The sequence below is a fragment of the Leuresthes tenuis genome, unplaced genomic scaffold (genome assembly GCF_036924035.1).
Source record: "Leuresthes tenuis unplaced genomic scaffold, fLeuTen1.0.hap1 SCAF_12, whole genome shotgun sequence".
Lineage (NCBI taxonomy): Eukaryota > Metazoa > Chordata > Actinopteri > Atheriniformes > Atherinopsidae > Leuresthes > Leuresthes tenuis.
The window spans coordinates 24,991,104-25,007,046 of NW_027325366.1; the positions used below are offsets into that span (position 1 = coordinate 24,991,104).

Sequence of the window (15,943 nt, forward strand, 5' to 3'; positions counted from 1 at the left end):
TGTCCAAAAATGCTTATAAGGACATGGGAGGAGGTGGAAGGTGGTGTTACACAGCATATTGTCTCACCAGAAAACCCAGTTTGAGCCCAGTCTTTCCGAGCATTGCCCAGGGAATTCTCTTTTTAACTTTGTGAAAATACTTATACATGGTTACAAGTTGGACATTTTAGTTATGTGGACAACACACTTATCACAAGCCCTCTTGTGACATAGTTTACAATTATGCCATTATTGTTGTCAATAACTTTGTTCTCTATTTTTAATTTCCAAAGCACGCATCTCTGGCCTTATGTTATTGTTGAATATTGAATATTGTTGCACTCTCTCACTCTGGTTCTGCTGGAACCTTGTGCATTCTCAGCATTGGGGATTGAATAGAATTTAAATTTTCATCCATTTGATTCCATAACTAAGGATTTCTTTTCTGTTTATCTATCACTGTCATTTTCTTTGATTTTATGATTTACTTTATACAAATGTAGCAATGTTTAGTTGGATAAAATTGGACTTGTATTAGATTGAGGTGTCTTTAGATTGAATTTGACTTTAAGTAATTGGACTTAGATTTAACTTGTTTCCTTCCTGTGTAAAGTGTCATGAGAAGACACCTTATAAAATAAACAGAATTGAAATAGATAAATAGAATTGAATTAAACTGAACTGAATGGAATCCAGGTGTCGTGCGGCTGATACTGCTTTAAACTCCAACTTTAAGTTGCTGCTAAGAGAGAGATGGGAAAGTCATGACAGAGATCTGAAAAGCTACATTTTTTCTCACTCCACTCACTACATATTTTTCATAAAAATAATTCTCTATAATAATAAAGGGAGCAAAATACAATACATGTTCAGTTAATTTACAGAACGAATTTGTTATACACTTGAATAAGAACACAAACACTACCTGCAGTACACGCATGTGCTTGTAGTTTTAAGGTGGATATTCTGTTGCACTTAGTGCCTCACTGGTGCTGTACCCTCTAATTAGGAGCTTTCATTTTGTGTTTCTGGGGTGGGGGAGGAGAGGTGCCCAAGTCTAATTAAATAACCATTAACACAGCTCCAAACATATGAAGCGGAGCAATATGAGCAGATTTTTATTTTTATTACTGAAGTTTAAAGAACAGAATCTTTTTAGTGATTGTTTACCTCCATTTTAAACTCAGAAGATGAGTTTGATGTTAAATTTAGTTGAAGCAAGACACAAAACAACTTGGTAGGATCATTAGCACTTTAGCACCCCGCTAATGGGCGAAACAGTCATTTGTAAGTTAATGGAAATGAAATTTACATGTTAAGCCAAAGAAAAAAAAAACACTTACAATGAATTCATTATCTCTGTGATCACACACATTTGGGTTTTATTGTTCTCGCCATTTTTTTCACATTTTCTAAACGGAAATTAAACTTTTAATTGCAAACAGCAGACAAAGAGGAGCACTTCCTTCGCAGTGTGCTTGCAATTGTACATTCTGTCTGTTTTGAAGTGACCAATGGATGTAGGATTCACAGTCTGCATGCTGACCTTGCTTAAAAAGCACATAATTACTCAGTCCATCCTCCAGCTTCAACTCACTTTCTGCATGTGTAAAGATAATGGGAGCTGCCCAGGCTGTCTGGCAGAAGTTAATGAGATGATGGAGACTCAAAGGCAGGGTCGTAATGGAGGAGTATTCACTTGACAGATGTGGCTCTCCTTTCGAGGGTCACACAAGGGAAAAGTTTCCTTTCAAACATAATTGACATAATTGTAGAAGTTATGTGAAGAAAATAAAAAATACAAATAGGAAATAATAACGCAGCATTGTATATTCAGTATATTTGGTTTCACACACTTAATGTGTGTAAAATTAAACAGAGGTCTCATCTTTCCAGGGCAATTTCTTTTTCTTTTTTTGTCCTTTATAAGAATGGCACATTGTTGATTGCACTCATATATTACTGTGACAGAAATAAAATGCTCCCCAGCAAAGGTAATGTAAAAATAAAAGATAAAGGAACAGAATTAAATGTAGAAATCCTCTCCTGCCATACTGGCACCCCCCTACACACACACACACACACACACACACACACTCACACATACACACATCTAGTTGAAAACCTAATGAACATTTTAAACATCACTTTTTAGGATATTGCATTGAGAATCAGGACAGTCACCAAAATCTGAATATTTGCTAACTGCATAAATTAATCCATGTATGATAGATCCTCTAATTTTGTCTGTTATCTTGCTCACAGAACTTCACAAAACTCATCTCTCTTTGGTAGAGCGAAGGACTCGTCCTCCAATGCCCTTCCAGCCGTAATGACTCTAATTCCCTCATGTTAATGGCATGTCTGAGCCTCAGCCCCTACTGGGACCACCAGCCCACTTCTTGTGGTCGCAGCCTGGCCCGGGGCAAGAAAGACCATGGACCGAATAGACGGAAGAGAGGGGCAAAAGAGGGTTCTGGTTTGATGCATGTCGGACCTAGCCTCAGACAGATTGGCATCCCCAGGCAAAAAGGACCTGTGGATAAAAGAAGGTGTCATTGAATCTTGTGAATGTGTGTGCGCCTCACTGAGTTTGAAATCCAAAAAAGGTGCCAGCAGCAGATTTAAACAATAACACCTCTCTGTTTGACCTTACTCACAAAACCAACATGCCTGTGGGATGTGCTGTATGTGTGTATGCATGTATCTAATTCATCTCTGTTCATGTAACTCCACGCGTGGAGCTAAGCACCACTTTTTCCAGCTCATCCGTACTGCTATGTCTGCTTCCAGGGAGGCTGAGGAGGTCGGGGGTAGCAATGATGATGAGCAAACACTACAGGGGGAAATAATCTCTCATTACCCACAATTCCCTGATGCTGCGCTGCGCCGGTGAGCGCGTCTAGATTTGTCCCACGGGCAAAAAAAAAGTGGAGTCACTCACTCGATTTATTAGACCATCCCAGTCTCCCCTGCCCTCTGCCTCCCCTGCTGCTACCACCTTGTTTCCCTGCTTCCAACCCTCCCTCTGCCTCTCTCAAACACCTGCTGTCTTCCATATGTCCTCAGTCCTCTCCACTACTGTTTCGGGTCTGATGAAAATTTTTCTTTAATGATTCATATTATCTTGTATCGTACTTAAAAATGCAATAAAAACACAAAGGTCCATCAAAGCTCACTCACTCGCATTAATTTTCAACAAGAGCCCCAAATTTTTATATCATGAGGGGTTACATGTCACTCTTTTCTTTTTAAAGCACGCTCTCATTAACTCATTAACCACAACCCCATAAAACTAATTTACAGATGTGTTTTTGCTTTAATATAATAAGATAATGTATATAATATATAAAGATAATATAAAGATAATGCTGAAAATCTTCTGTTTGTAGTCCCATTATTTAGGAGTCAAATTTGAATCTCTGCAAACGTGCTTACTTAAAAAAAGCACTTTATTCTTTGAATTGAGGGAGCATTAATCTGTTAAACTGCACGCAAACACTGTGTATGAACACAAATGAGATCAACTTACAAGTCTTCATTCTCAAGAAGTCAAATCCAACTGATCCCATAATTGCAGTGGACAGGTTTAGTTGCATTCCCATCTGAATGAAGAGGTGACACACAGCTGTATCCACTTTACATGCAGATAATACTGACTCACTTTTGAATGTAACAACAAGTGAAACTGATCTTGCAAACTTTATTTTTAGATCACTGATTTATACATCCCCCTGTACTGCATTCCCTAAATGCTCCACAAGTTTCCTCCCTTTGTCTATCTCTCTGTCTCTCCATCTGGGTCGCAGTGATGCACAGTTCATCTGTCAGAGTTAAGAAGCGCTACTCGGATCCCAAATCTCCCATCATAGCCCCTTGTCTCTCTGTCTTTGCAAATAAACATATTTCAGTACACAGTTACTTGTCAGGGATGAAAGGAAGAATAGACCATATATACATATAATATATTCTATTACGATTTAGGATTTATTGCATGCTTGCAGAACAAGGGAATGAGATACACACAGTCAGAGGGCCAGAGGGAGATTTGATGAAATTCTATTGCAAACAACATGTCATAAAATATAATGGAATCCGTGCTTTTTCTGATATAAAATAACTATCTGTTGTAAAAAATGAGACATCAGTGAGTCAGGATTGTCTGTCTCCTTGTGCTGCACTTGAAGTTGTTGCATATCATTTCTATGGAGCTGCTCTGCACATTTCCATGCTCAAACCAAGTGGAAGTTTTGTGCAAGCTTTGCACACAGGAGTGGTGGTGAGAAACATTTGTATTGTTTTTGTGGTTGTTTGGACACCATCAGTTTCACGTCTGGATGTCCATGGGAGGGTTTATCTGTGAACTGAAGATAAAAAACACACAATTGTTAGAGGGCTGCAACAACTCTGCAGTCATTAAGAAAAGAGACTTGTGCGATTTGTTCGATGATACCTTAAAGCTGAAAAGCTTGATGTGCTTTATGGCTGCAACTCCCACTGATTGTGCAGAGATCTCATTTCACACATGATTGTCTCTTTCTCCCTCTCTGCAAGGTGTGTGTGTGTGGACACACACTCTCTAGTGAGTGCCTTAACATTACCAGTTTGCTTGCTCGGGGCTAGATCTCAGGCTGAAGGAAGAGAATGGGATGGATAGATAAATAAAGAAAGTGGAGAAAGTGGTGTGAAAATGGGTGCAAGGAAGCAATGGGAATGTTTTGAAATTAAGCATGTTTCCTTTGTTTTGTTTGCTGTTTATTCTTTTTAATTTATGATTTATCTTGATTGTTCTTAGCCACACAAAACATATTGTACCCTTATCCACCTCTTGTAAGATGGACAAGATTTGGAAAATATTTAAAAAATGCGGGTATGGTGATCAATAACAATCTGTACTGAATATCCTCAACAATAACACATATTTGTATGAAATCCAATCAATGTGTGTTACTCAAACAAAACCAAGTAAAGACTTAATGAGTAGAGATCAGCTATATGATGCATGTTTATTCGGTGATGATATACCTACTATAGAGAGAAAAACAAAATCCCAAATCTGATCCCAAGTATTGATTTACATGCTGCTTTTTGCTACAACAAAGTCAGAGACACACTTTGTGTCAGCAGGTCCTCTGTGAGCTTCGGGCTAGATTTATCACCATCAGGGCCCTCTGATGATGAGCCCGTTTAGTGGGGGGTCCCTATAGTCCTCAGCTGATTAGCGCCAAACATCTACTCTAATAACCTTAACAAGAGCAACGCCTCGGGACGACATACCGATGCATACAGGCAACTGTACGCGCTCTCTCTCTCTCTCTCTCTCTCTCACACACACACACACACGTCCTTGGAGATAAAGAAAGAGCTAAGGGCTACCCATCCTCCTCTACCTCTCTTCAAAGTCACCCCTCTCTTCCGTGCTCCAACTATAACTAGGCATCACTCACCATTTCTGGGATGAGACTCCCCCACTTCACATTTTTTCCTCTGCCTCCTACCTGCACCCAGATTCAGACAAATGCAAGTAATTGAGTTGGTCATGGTTCAAAAGTCTGACCAAGTTCTGTTCAGCATCAATTGCAGATAACACAATAGGAGTGTAAGAGTACATTGGGACTGGGTGGAATTGCCCTCTTCAGGGGATTAAATGGCCAGAAATGAATTTGAGATTTTCTGTGATGCTATGAGAAGCTGTGGGGGTAATTTTATAGCAGTCCTCTGTGGATTGTTTTATGCTTGTAGTTGTTTCTGTGTTATGAAATGTATCTCATACAGATCATGCCCAGGTGCAAAAAAGTGTGAAATCCCACCTGTAAAGACAAAGAAAATACAAAGCAGCTAAGATGGAATATTCTTCAAATAGGAAAGGTAAAACTAATTAAGAATATTTTTCACACAACGTAATTTCTTTTTTTCTTTTCTTAACTTTATCATTCAACAAAAATTAGAATTTTTTTTGTTGCAAGTTAACATTTTACAATCAGCTTTCTTCCCTTTTTGCTACCTTCAAGAGCTGCAAGGACTATTGTGTAAAAATATCTATAAAAAGAAGTAACTCACAAACTTCGCTTGAACTCATATTTACAGACTTTTTTTGTCACTGCTATCATTGACGAAGTTTGTCGTATTTTCATAGGAAACGGCAGTAATTGTCGATCCTATGAAAATACGTCAATTGTCTCGTTTTTACTGGTTATTCCTTTTTTGTTCTATTGTAATGTACGTATGAGTCAATAAATGTTCGCTGCCATTCAGGTGCTTGGACTGAACCTAGATACACACAATGCTGAGACTTACCGTTCAGTAGCGCATTTATTTTGAATAGTTTTAAATGTACGTGACACGTTATTGTAATATTATTTTTACCAAAGAGGGTATATTACGAAGAACACATGAAGGCAGCATGAGAGTCCCGCTATGACGTCACGTGGAGATAAGTCAGTCAGCTGAGGGAGGAACTCCGACTACAGAAAGTCAACCAGGAAGCAGCGGCAGCTGAAACTGACCTACTGTCCCGGTCTGACGGCTAAACGACGGTATTCACGACAGGAACCACATAGTCTATCAGTACATTTTTTCATTTGGTATTTAATTAGATACAGAGCAGCGACATGGCTTCCCTTTTCAAGAAGAAGACTGTCGATGGTAAGTTTGCTCTGTGTACAAAGCTAGCTAAGTTGTTTTTAGCCCGCTCGTACAGCCTGTTGTGTTGTTCACATCTGAAATTAGCTGTCCCAACTGAACTTGCTTAACCTGTTCTCGATCTTGTTGAGTCACCAGTCACATTACCGACTGTGATATAGCGTTGAGGCGCAGCCTGACTTAGTCTAGCATAGATAAACTTGCTATTTTTCTTGGTAGCTAAATTACGATGTAACCCCTAGCAAAAAAAAAAAAAAAAAAAAAAAGCCGTTTAACGTTATAAAGCTCGTATTGTTTGCATATCGTTCTGATTAAATAACTTCAATGTTGGCGTTGGGCTTTAGGAATAGGGTAGTATTGCTACACTACTGTTGTTCTATAGTCGTTCAATTTATTTAACTTGTCTTACTGGCTATAATTGTGATTATTCACACTACACACTTAGCCTTCGACTACATTACTGTCTATTTGTATTCTACACATATATTGAAAAGCACATATCTTACACTACTGTGAATGAAATGACGGTGTTCATAAAAGATGTAATACAATTGTGTAATATATGGGAATGCTGTTAAAGTATGACATCATTGTCATGCTGTTTGACTTAATATAAGTAATGTCAAATAAGAAGTCTGAACAGCCTTTTAGTATAAATATTAGTATAAGTATTTTTCTTCAGGCGAGGTAATCAGCCTCGCCTCAAGGATTAAGATGGAAATTGTGCCACTCTTTTTTCTTTCTTAAGTTAATGAATCAATTATTCTACTTCTAATGTGGACTGCTAGGGTTGGGTTCCAGAGAAAAAGCAGACTAATGTCCGCCTCTTCTGAGCCTGAATCTTAACTGTGTGGAGAATTATATAGAAATATAGCAGCAGGTTTAAAAATAGGCTGGCTTTTGCAAATCTTTTCACAGCATTGCTTACTCCTCCCATCTATTCCAGCCTCACCCACACCGGCAGTCTGCACACTGTACTCACTGTGCCGCGTTACTGCCGCTCCATCCTGAACTGCCGTCACTTCTTCTCAGCTTTAACTTTTTGCTGTCCCTGTTTAATGTTCTGAATGTCCCTCCTTGCCTGGACGCAGCATTTTCGTCGTTGACCTGGGTCGGATGGTTGGGGTGGTTTCTGGTTATTCGGTAAATTCGGTTGGTGGTGGTGGGGGGGTTAGATCACACATATTTGTAGGATGGTATCCCTCCCACTTTGAGACGTTGGCGGCACGTCACCTTCTACGTATTTATGTTTCGTTCTCACAAGTGGTCCATTGCACTCATGTTTTTCTGATAAGTTCATAGGTACTGAACTTTTCTGAGGGAAGAAGCTTTTCTTTGGCAGTGGAACACCTTTTTTTTTTTTTTTACTTAATTGTCATCACAATTATATAGTAGCTAATGGATAATCTAAATTGGCTGCATAAACCTATAATTTGTCTCTATTTTCTTTAACGTCTTCATTACTCTGCAGCTTTTACACAATGCACATTTACTGGACACGTTTCCACTAGGAAAGATAGATTCTTAGGGTTTGTGGTGTTTTTTGTCCTATTTTAAGAGTCCTTGTTTTTTTTTTTTTATTCTTTTTTTTATCCTTTTTGTTTTTTTTTTATATGAAGCATGAAAGACAAATGACAGTTTAGGTCTTGAAATCAAATTTGTTATTTGGGATTATATTATATTACTTATTTGGATTCGTTTATTTTCTGTATTTGTATGTGCTCAATATTTTCTTTATCTGTTACCTAAAGATGAATTCAGATTCAAAGTAACTTAAAAAATATCAGAAATCAAGACCTCAGAATTAGTTGATTTCCGATAAATCCCAAAGCTTATTTTGCTCCAGTTTGTGTGTGTTATACTGATTACTTTGGTCTTCTTTCTAAGAATAAGAAGAATTCTCGGATGAATGTGTGTCTTTATGGTTATACATTATCTAACATGATGCCACCCAGTGTTTGTGCCGTTTTCTGTAGAGCTGACTGACTTGATAATGGTATGAACTGCGCAGACAGTCCACAGTTGTCAGTGTTGGTATGCTTTCAATGTGCCACTGGTGGTATTTCACTTGCATCTTGGCATGCGCCCTTAAAAATATGCTCCCAATCAAGGCGTGGGCTAAATGTTTTAGATTTCTTTCAAAACTGTGCAACTGACCCGGACTCTGTGCTTTCTAGCTGCATTGCAACCCGATATGCAGTGATGCCTTTTTTAATTTTCAAACAGGCTTTGTAAGCTTTCCTTTATTTATTTATTTCCTTTTTCGTTCATTTATTGGTATACTAATTATTATTATAATCATTATTTTGAGAATCCTACCACAAACTGCACAAAACAAAGGAAGTGTAAACAGTAGAAAAAACATTTACCAATCCAGTGTGTTAAGCTTTATTTATTTATTTATTTATTTTCCCGCTGAATTGATCTGAAATCTCACATACTGGCACAATTTTCAAGAACTTCTGTTTACATTTTGGCATTTGTTGTTAATCCAGAAGATTGGTTGGTGTTGTTAATGTGCAGGTATTGTATTGTATTGTATTGTACGCATAAATGAATCCCTCTTTCTTGCGGTCTTCATTTTTCTTACAAAGACATCATCAGGGAACAGTCTAAGGAGCTGCGTGGCACTCAGAGGCAGATCACGAGGGACCGAGCAGCGCTGGAGAAACAAGAGAAACAAATGGTTGGTATTCATGCACACACTTTGACACATGGACAAAAACTAAAGGGAGCATTGGTATCTGCGGGCAAGGCATTTTCTTTAGATTTCTACATATTGCATCAAAGCTCCATCAAGACCCCCCTGATTTCTATAATCTCATCCTTATATGCATATTACATCCACTTTGCGCAATTGGGTATTGAGCCTGATTGGCTAATAGGTGTAAACAAATAGGCAAGAATTATCCTATGTTGTGGATTTGCTCCAGGCAAGCGAGACTACACACACACACACACACACACACACACACACACACACACACACACACACACACACACACACACACACACACACACACGCGCACCCACACACACACACACACGCACTCTGAGTGACACGATAAGGCTATATTCACAGTTGCACATAATAATTCCCCTCACTGTGAGATGAAAGAAGCTGACTGTGTCCTCCCCGCTCAGTTGTATTAAGCAAATATCGTACAAGACATAATTACCTCCCTGGGGAGCCACATTTTTGTTCTTCATTAATGCTTTCCGCTAATTAGTCTGTTTTTTAAAAGCTTTTTTGCACATTCTGAATAAAAGATACCTTGGCTAAGAAATTAAAATGGCCTGTATTTGCAAGTTAGCACAATCACGAGTGTGCCCCGTTGTTCCCACTTACAGACAATCACATGTACGTTCTTGATGGAAATGGCGCAGGACAGAGGTTATCACCCGAAGATCAAAGTGCATTTCTATTCAAGCTCCTCATTTTTATACGATTTTTTTAAATTAAAGGAAGCTTATAAGAGGAAGACAACAGGCATGTAAGGATTGGGACATGCATGCCCGCTTAAATCAGATTTGTCTTCAAGACCCTTAAAAGTGTCAAGTTAAAAGTGTATCTACTTTATTAATTATGGGTGGATTTGATGTAGCTTAACAGCTGTATTGCCGGTCACTTTGTCTTGAAGGGAGGAAAATGTATTCTGATTCTGTTCAATAAGTTCTTTATTTTGGCAAACTGTCTTCAGTCATCATTAGAAATTTCGAACATATTTCAAACTGAATTATATTTGCCTTTATTATTTGATTTTATTTCTCTCAGAAATTGTAGAAACTGACATTAAGCTTTACTTTGTCCATGTGTTGTTCAGAGAACTATTCAGCATTCCGACCTTTCTTAATGCGATAATGTACCCATTTCATACCAGGAAAAGCATATTAGCTTCATATTTCTTTCCTGCATTGCATTAAGTGATATATAGGAGAGCACTATCTATCCACCACCCCCCAACAGAAAGTAGGGAGCTACTTTCTGACACAGAGGTAAATGAGACATTAAAGCATCACATCAGCAATAGTCCCACTGCTCTTGTCTCTGTCTTTTCCCTGTTAATAAATCCTGAGTTTTTCAGCTGATATTATTGCCACTTTTTTCCTGAAAGGTGCGCCCCAAGCCATGAATTCAAGCTGGCAGCGCAAATACGAAGTGAGCCTAATGCAGCGGGTGTATGTCTGCGCACATGTATGTTTGTGAAAGAGGGGCAGCTCATAGCTGAGTGGGGAAAGCCTTTTGTTTTTGTACTTTCAAACATTAATAATTGATTGTTACTTCCTGAAGAAGATGCTTTCAGCACACACCAAATAAACGAGGGATGTTGGTGCTGAGAGGCCTGTGAGCTTACTGTAACCTGCAGCTTCACTCTCATCTCCTGGGATGCTCTCACACACTCTTGCCCACATACGGGATCCCTGCAGGCATCGGCACACTTTCCCATATTTACTAAAGCTAAACGCATGTATGTGCTTGCCAGTGAGTAACATATGATCTGGATGGCTGTGTTTACCATGTCTATATTTACAAGCACAATGGTCTCTGGGGCTTTGAGGATTTATTTATTAATACAAATACAGCATATGTATAAGAATTCATACCCTTTTCTGCGTGTGTTTCTAATGTGATTTATATTCACAAACAGTCGGTTTAATTTGGGGCAGTGACAGTATCAGATTAACACTACATGATTGTTGAGGAATACTATCATGACTGGAGTAAATTAGGAAATGATGATCGACAAAACTAAGTATGTTTTGTCCCTTTTTGGCAAATTACTTCATGCCAATGATTTGCATCATGTGACCTTGATAGATCATATGGTAGCTCAAACTGCCCGGGTCCTGTTTATTTCGTGCATACACACTCAGTTTAAATGTTGGCATTGCATATAAAACTTTTACTTAATGTGTGTACAAAGAAACATTCAGACCCAGAAGTGTTCCTCGGGTCTCATATCTTTCTTCTTTCTATCTGTAGGAAGCAGAGATCAAGAAAATGGCAAAGAGTGGTAATCGGGAGGCTTGTAAGATTCTCGCCAAGCAGCTAGTCCAGCTCAGGAAACAGAAGAACCGGACGTATGCTGTCAGCTCAAAGGTCACCTCCATGTCTACCCAGACAAAGGTTATGAACTCTCAAATGAAGATGGCTGGTGCCATGTCTTCCACAGCCAAGGTAAAATCCTAGACCCTTTTATTTTAAATTCAGTGTTTTACTTGCTCCATTTGGGATGCAGGAAGGACTACACTGAGATGATACGCCAACTTAGAATACAAAGATGAACTATGAAGACTATTTTCAAATGAATTGTGCACACCTTACTCATTGATGCACCACCAGCTAACTAACATCAAGACAGTATTAAAAAAAAAAAAAAAAAAAGTTGACAGCTTGAGTTCTATAGCTTCATTGATTTGCCATGATTTTAATTCATATTTTCAATGACATTTAATACACAATATTTAGCACAATTGTGGAAAAGTTAACATACAAACAGGTTTAACTTTGATGTTCATATTCTCACAGAGGGATTAGACTATAAATGTGTTAATGTTTAGAAGCAAATTCCTGCATTGTTGTTAATGAAGTGTGAGAAGTGCTGATGGACTATCAGGGATGTATCGTACAACCGTACATAGACGGGTCAAATCTAATTAGGCTTCAGATTAACGGAGGGTGATGAGGTGTGTGTGAGCCCGCAAGAAAAAGAAATGTAGTTGTTTAATGTCAAATGTATGCAAGGTTTTGTTGTTGTTGTTGTTGTTGTTTTTAAACTCGGATGCACACCCTCCGCTCTCCATAAAAGAAAGGTGTGATTCCGTTTATTCACTGAAAAGTGCAGATTCTCTATTTGAACACCGACTATATGCGTCGGACGGAAAATATACGTTTGTGTTTTATTGGCTAATTGGATTATCCTAAAAGATCCAGCATGTTTGGAGGTTTCTGCTTCCTCAAAAACGCTCCTTACGGCGGGCTGCTTCTTGTCAGCTTTGGCAAAAAAAATGTATTTCACCTCCTTTGTTGTCTACAGACCATGCAAGCTGTGAATAAAAAGATGGATCCACAGAAGACTCTGAAGACCATGCAGGACTTCCAGAAGGAGAACATGAAGATGGGCATGACTGAGGACATGAGTAAGGACACATACAGCTCTGATATTTACTAAAACCAAATAGTCAGGATATATGGGGATGATGTTAGAAGGGATATTTGTTCCAGACTTCTGGCTAAACAGAATTTTTTTGGGATCTTTTAACCTTTATTCGTCCCTGCCTTTCTATCTATTCAGTCAATGACACATTAGATGAAATCTTTGATGAGTCCGGGGATGAAGAGGAATCTCAGGATATTGTCAACCAGGTCCTGGATGAGATCGGTATTGAGATCTCAGGGAAGGTAAGAAATTGACGCTGAACTTATCTATTCAACATACAGTACCTTTTATACTACCAGCATTTGGAATGCATTTAAGCCCATGATAGGATGAATTAATTTAGTTTCATCACACATTTTACAGATGTAACGTGTCTTAAATGAGTGAGTAGCCCCAAGCAAATAGAATAAAAAGTGCTCCACATGGCTCATGCCTGGTATTAAGATGCTTCCCAGCTGCCACGTGGTGGGGCTCGCCCTCAGCTCTTCCAGATCTGCATTCTCTTTGCCTGCTCTGTGTGTGGCTCCCCCTGGGGGGCTGCATGAGTTATTACCTCTGACAGCACAATACACAAACCGGCTAATTGTCCAATAAACACATCCACAGCTGGAGAGAACAAACAGACAGTCTGATAAAAATCTGCTGGAGTATCTTTGGTTTTAAAGCAGCGGGGTTATTTCCTCCTAAGTCACAATAAAACATTGAGCACATCGTTCCCAGATAGCTCTGTTATTGTGCAATATTCCTGAAGAGGCTTTGAAGCAAAAGCTTTTGCAGTCAAGCCATAAGCTGAAAGGAATTAATAAGACTCATAAAATAAGTTGGTTTGGAAAAAATTAGCCCCAGAAAATAAAATAAACATCCATATGTTTTGTTAGTTTTCATTGAAATGGTTATTTCATGTGGAATGTGTGTAAGCGAGGAAAATGGCACATGCCAGAAATTACGGCATTTTTTTTACTCAACACTAAGCCAGCGCTGTACGTTTGGCTTTGCGTTGACTGTAGGCAGCTCTGTATGTCTGCCAGCATTAAAACAAAACTGATGTATTTCTCTGCGACTGTGATTCCAGATGGTCAGAGCTCCAGCTGCAGGAAAGGCTGTTCCCGGTGCTGCCTCCTCCAAACAAGCCGCCATCTCTGACGACGAGATCGAGCGACAACTCCGTGCTCTGGGAGTGGACTAGTTTTCTATCTTGTATTAATGTTCACATTATAACGGGTGCAACATTAATACCGATTGATACAGACTCTGTCAGACACACTGGTTTTGTCATGGTTGAAATGCCGCAGGTGTAAAAACACATACACACAACTACATTCAAAGGCACGCAGGCTGTATGTTAACTCAGATTCTCACATTCTTCTGCAGCTTGCCTTAAAGATCATTAGGAAAAAACAACTGATCTATTTATGTGAACATGATATTTATTACAACTTTTGAGAGTCAACAGCTTGATGGTGGATCCAACAATAGATGCTTAATCTAAGGAAACACGTCCGCCATTGTTTACCACCTTACCTTGTCTTTATAAGGGCTATGAGTGCACATGTGAGCCTGGAAATGGGATTTTCTCCTCTGATGTTTTAGTTTCTCCAATTCATCATCCTCAAGATGAATGCCCCTTTTCTAGCAATTTTTAACGACTAAAACATGATAATTAAAAAGAGCTTAAGGGTTGCCAATAAGCAAATGAAACAGATTTTTCTTCTTCCTTGTTCTCTCTGTTGCTTTTGTCTTCATTAAGGCTCCCTTTGGGTGGATTTGCAATGTATTGTGGGGAAAAAGCCTCAGTTTGATTCCTTTGTCATGATGGAATTACTTTAACATGCAGCCAGTCACCTGTCTAGTTTATTATCATGTTCTTAATATCTTTAAGTAAGCTACCATTTATATAGATATCATATGAACCTTTTATGAGATGGCGAGAGAGATTGATCTGAGGGCAAGCTAAAGTTGTGATATTGGATTTGACCACATGACAAAACTTTGATATAAACTGGAACTAATGACAAACTGGCAGAGTTTTGCATCGATTGATGCTCCTAGGTGATCAAGAGTTTTTTGGCTTCTATTTTGATTTAAACTGTGATTGTAGGATGGTAGTGGTCCTGCAGTCCTTTTTCTCTTTCAGCTGCTGTGCAGTTACTGTCATTGGTTATTTCAAGCTGCCTCAATCACAAAAGTAGACACACTAAAAAAAAGAAGTAAATAAATAATGGGAGCGTATGCATACGTGACACTGTGAAATAAAGGATGTTTTCTCTTCTCCAGAGCTGAAGCTGATTGATTTTGTTTATGTCAGCAGCTTCCAACTTCACAAGAGTGACAGCGGCATCTTCTCATTGTAATGTCTTTTCCTCTCTCTGGCCTTTTGTTTCCATATCTATTCCTATTGCCAAAACAACTGAGAACGTGTCATTCTTGCATGTGTATGATGTCTACAACTTTTCTCAGATCATTTGTTCCTCTACCATGTGCAAGTTCACTGCTATTGTGAGCAGAATTGAGGTTTTAACAGATTCTGACCATTGGGTGCAGTTTCATGGATATTCTCATGCCTTGTAAATTTACTCTGTAAAAGGTTTATGGCTTTTATAAGGAATAAAGTTTCTTCAGGTACAATTTTAAGTGCCTGATGTCATTTTTTTCCTCAAAAGACCAATCTTGTGCTTTTTAAAACTTCAGCTCCTTATAAATTATGTACATTTTTACTGTACTCCAGAAAATGTATGAGTAGATGTAACTCAATAGTTTTTTTTGTTTTCTATTTCTTAACTTATAAGTGGTAGACTCTTTACACTTGCTGAGGTTTTCACCAAAGTGACTTTATAATGACACGTTAAAGGATTTTTCAGATCCATTCAAAATCAAGCTTCATTACCAAGCAAAACTTTTGTCATCTATCATCACTCAGTCAGGTTTAATTCATTTTAGTCTATAAAGTATTCTTAACTTGAAGAATTTAGTTGAGGCCAATGGAAGGCTGAAATGGTTAAACACAAATGTTTCCAAAAGACTCCAGTATGATTTGCACGGATTGTAAAAGTGTGCGTGTTTAGTGGTAAATGGCATAAAGGGCATCAAGTAGTCAGTCAGTGTGGTGCTTTATTAAAAAAACAAACAAAAAAAGTCTTTTGATGACTTGTATCTACATTCGG

At 38.5% G+C, this 15,943-nt stretch overlaps 1 protein-coding gene and 1 long non-coding RNA gene across 2 annotated transcripts; one reads left to right on the forward strand and one right to left on the reverse strand.

Moving 5' to 3' along the window:
- Positions 1–3,624: 3,624 nt before the first annotated feature.
- On the reverse strand, positions 3,625–7,760 carry LOC140319566 (uncharacterized). The gene is made up of 3 exons (XR_011917966.1): positions 7,604–7,760; positions 4,433–5,789; positions 3,625–4,343 (listed from the first exon to the last, which is right to left on the reverse strand). It is a non-coding gene; the product is annotated as an uncharacterized lncRNA (long non-coding RNA).
- On the forward strand, positions 6,437–15,413 carry chmp2ba (charged multivesicular body protein 2Ba). The gene is made up of 6 exons (XM_072397244.1): positions 6,437–6,624; positions 9,216–9,307; positions 11,606–11,800; positions 12,660–12,762; positions 12,918–13,024; positions 13,855–15,413. The coding sequence occupies exons 1-6, from the start codon at positions 6,591–6,593 to the stop codon at positions 13,966–13,968; spliced, it is 645 nt and encodes a 214-aa protein (XP_072253345.1). The 5' UTR covers positions 6,437–6,590; the 3' UTR covers positions 13,969–15,413.
- Positions 15,414–15,943: the final 530 nt, after the last annotated feature.

Bases quoted from the DNA above. Each gene is read 5' to 3' on its own strand.
- chmp2ba (XM_072397244.1), top strand. From the start codon at position 6,591: ATGGCTTCCCTTTTCAAGAAGAAGACTGTCGATG. The intron at 11,801-12,659 runs GTAAAATCCTAG...TGTTGTCTACAG, and splicing joins CCATGTCTTCCACAGCCAAG to ACCATGCAAGCTGTGAATAA. The intron at 13,025-13,854 runs GTAAGAAATTGA...CTGTGATTCCAG, and splicing joins GTATTGAGATCTCAGGGAAG to ATGGTCAGAGCTCCAGCTGC.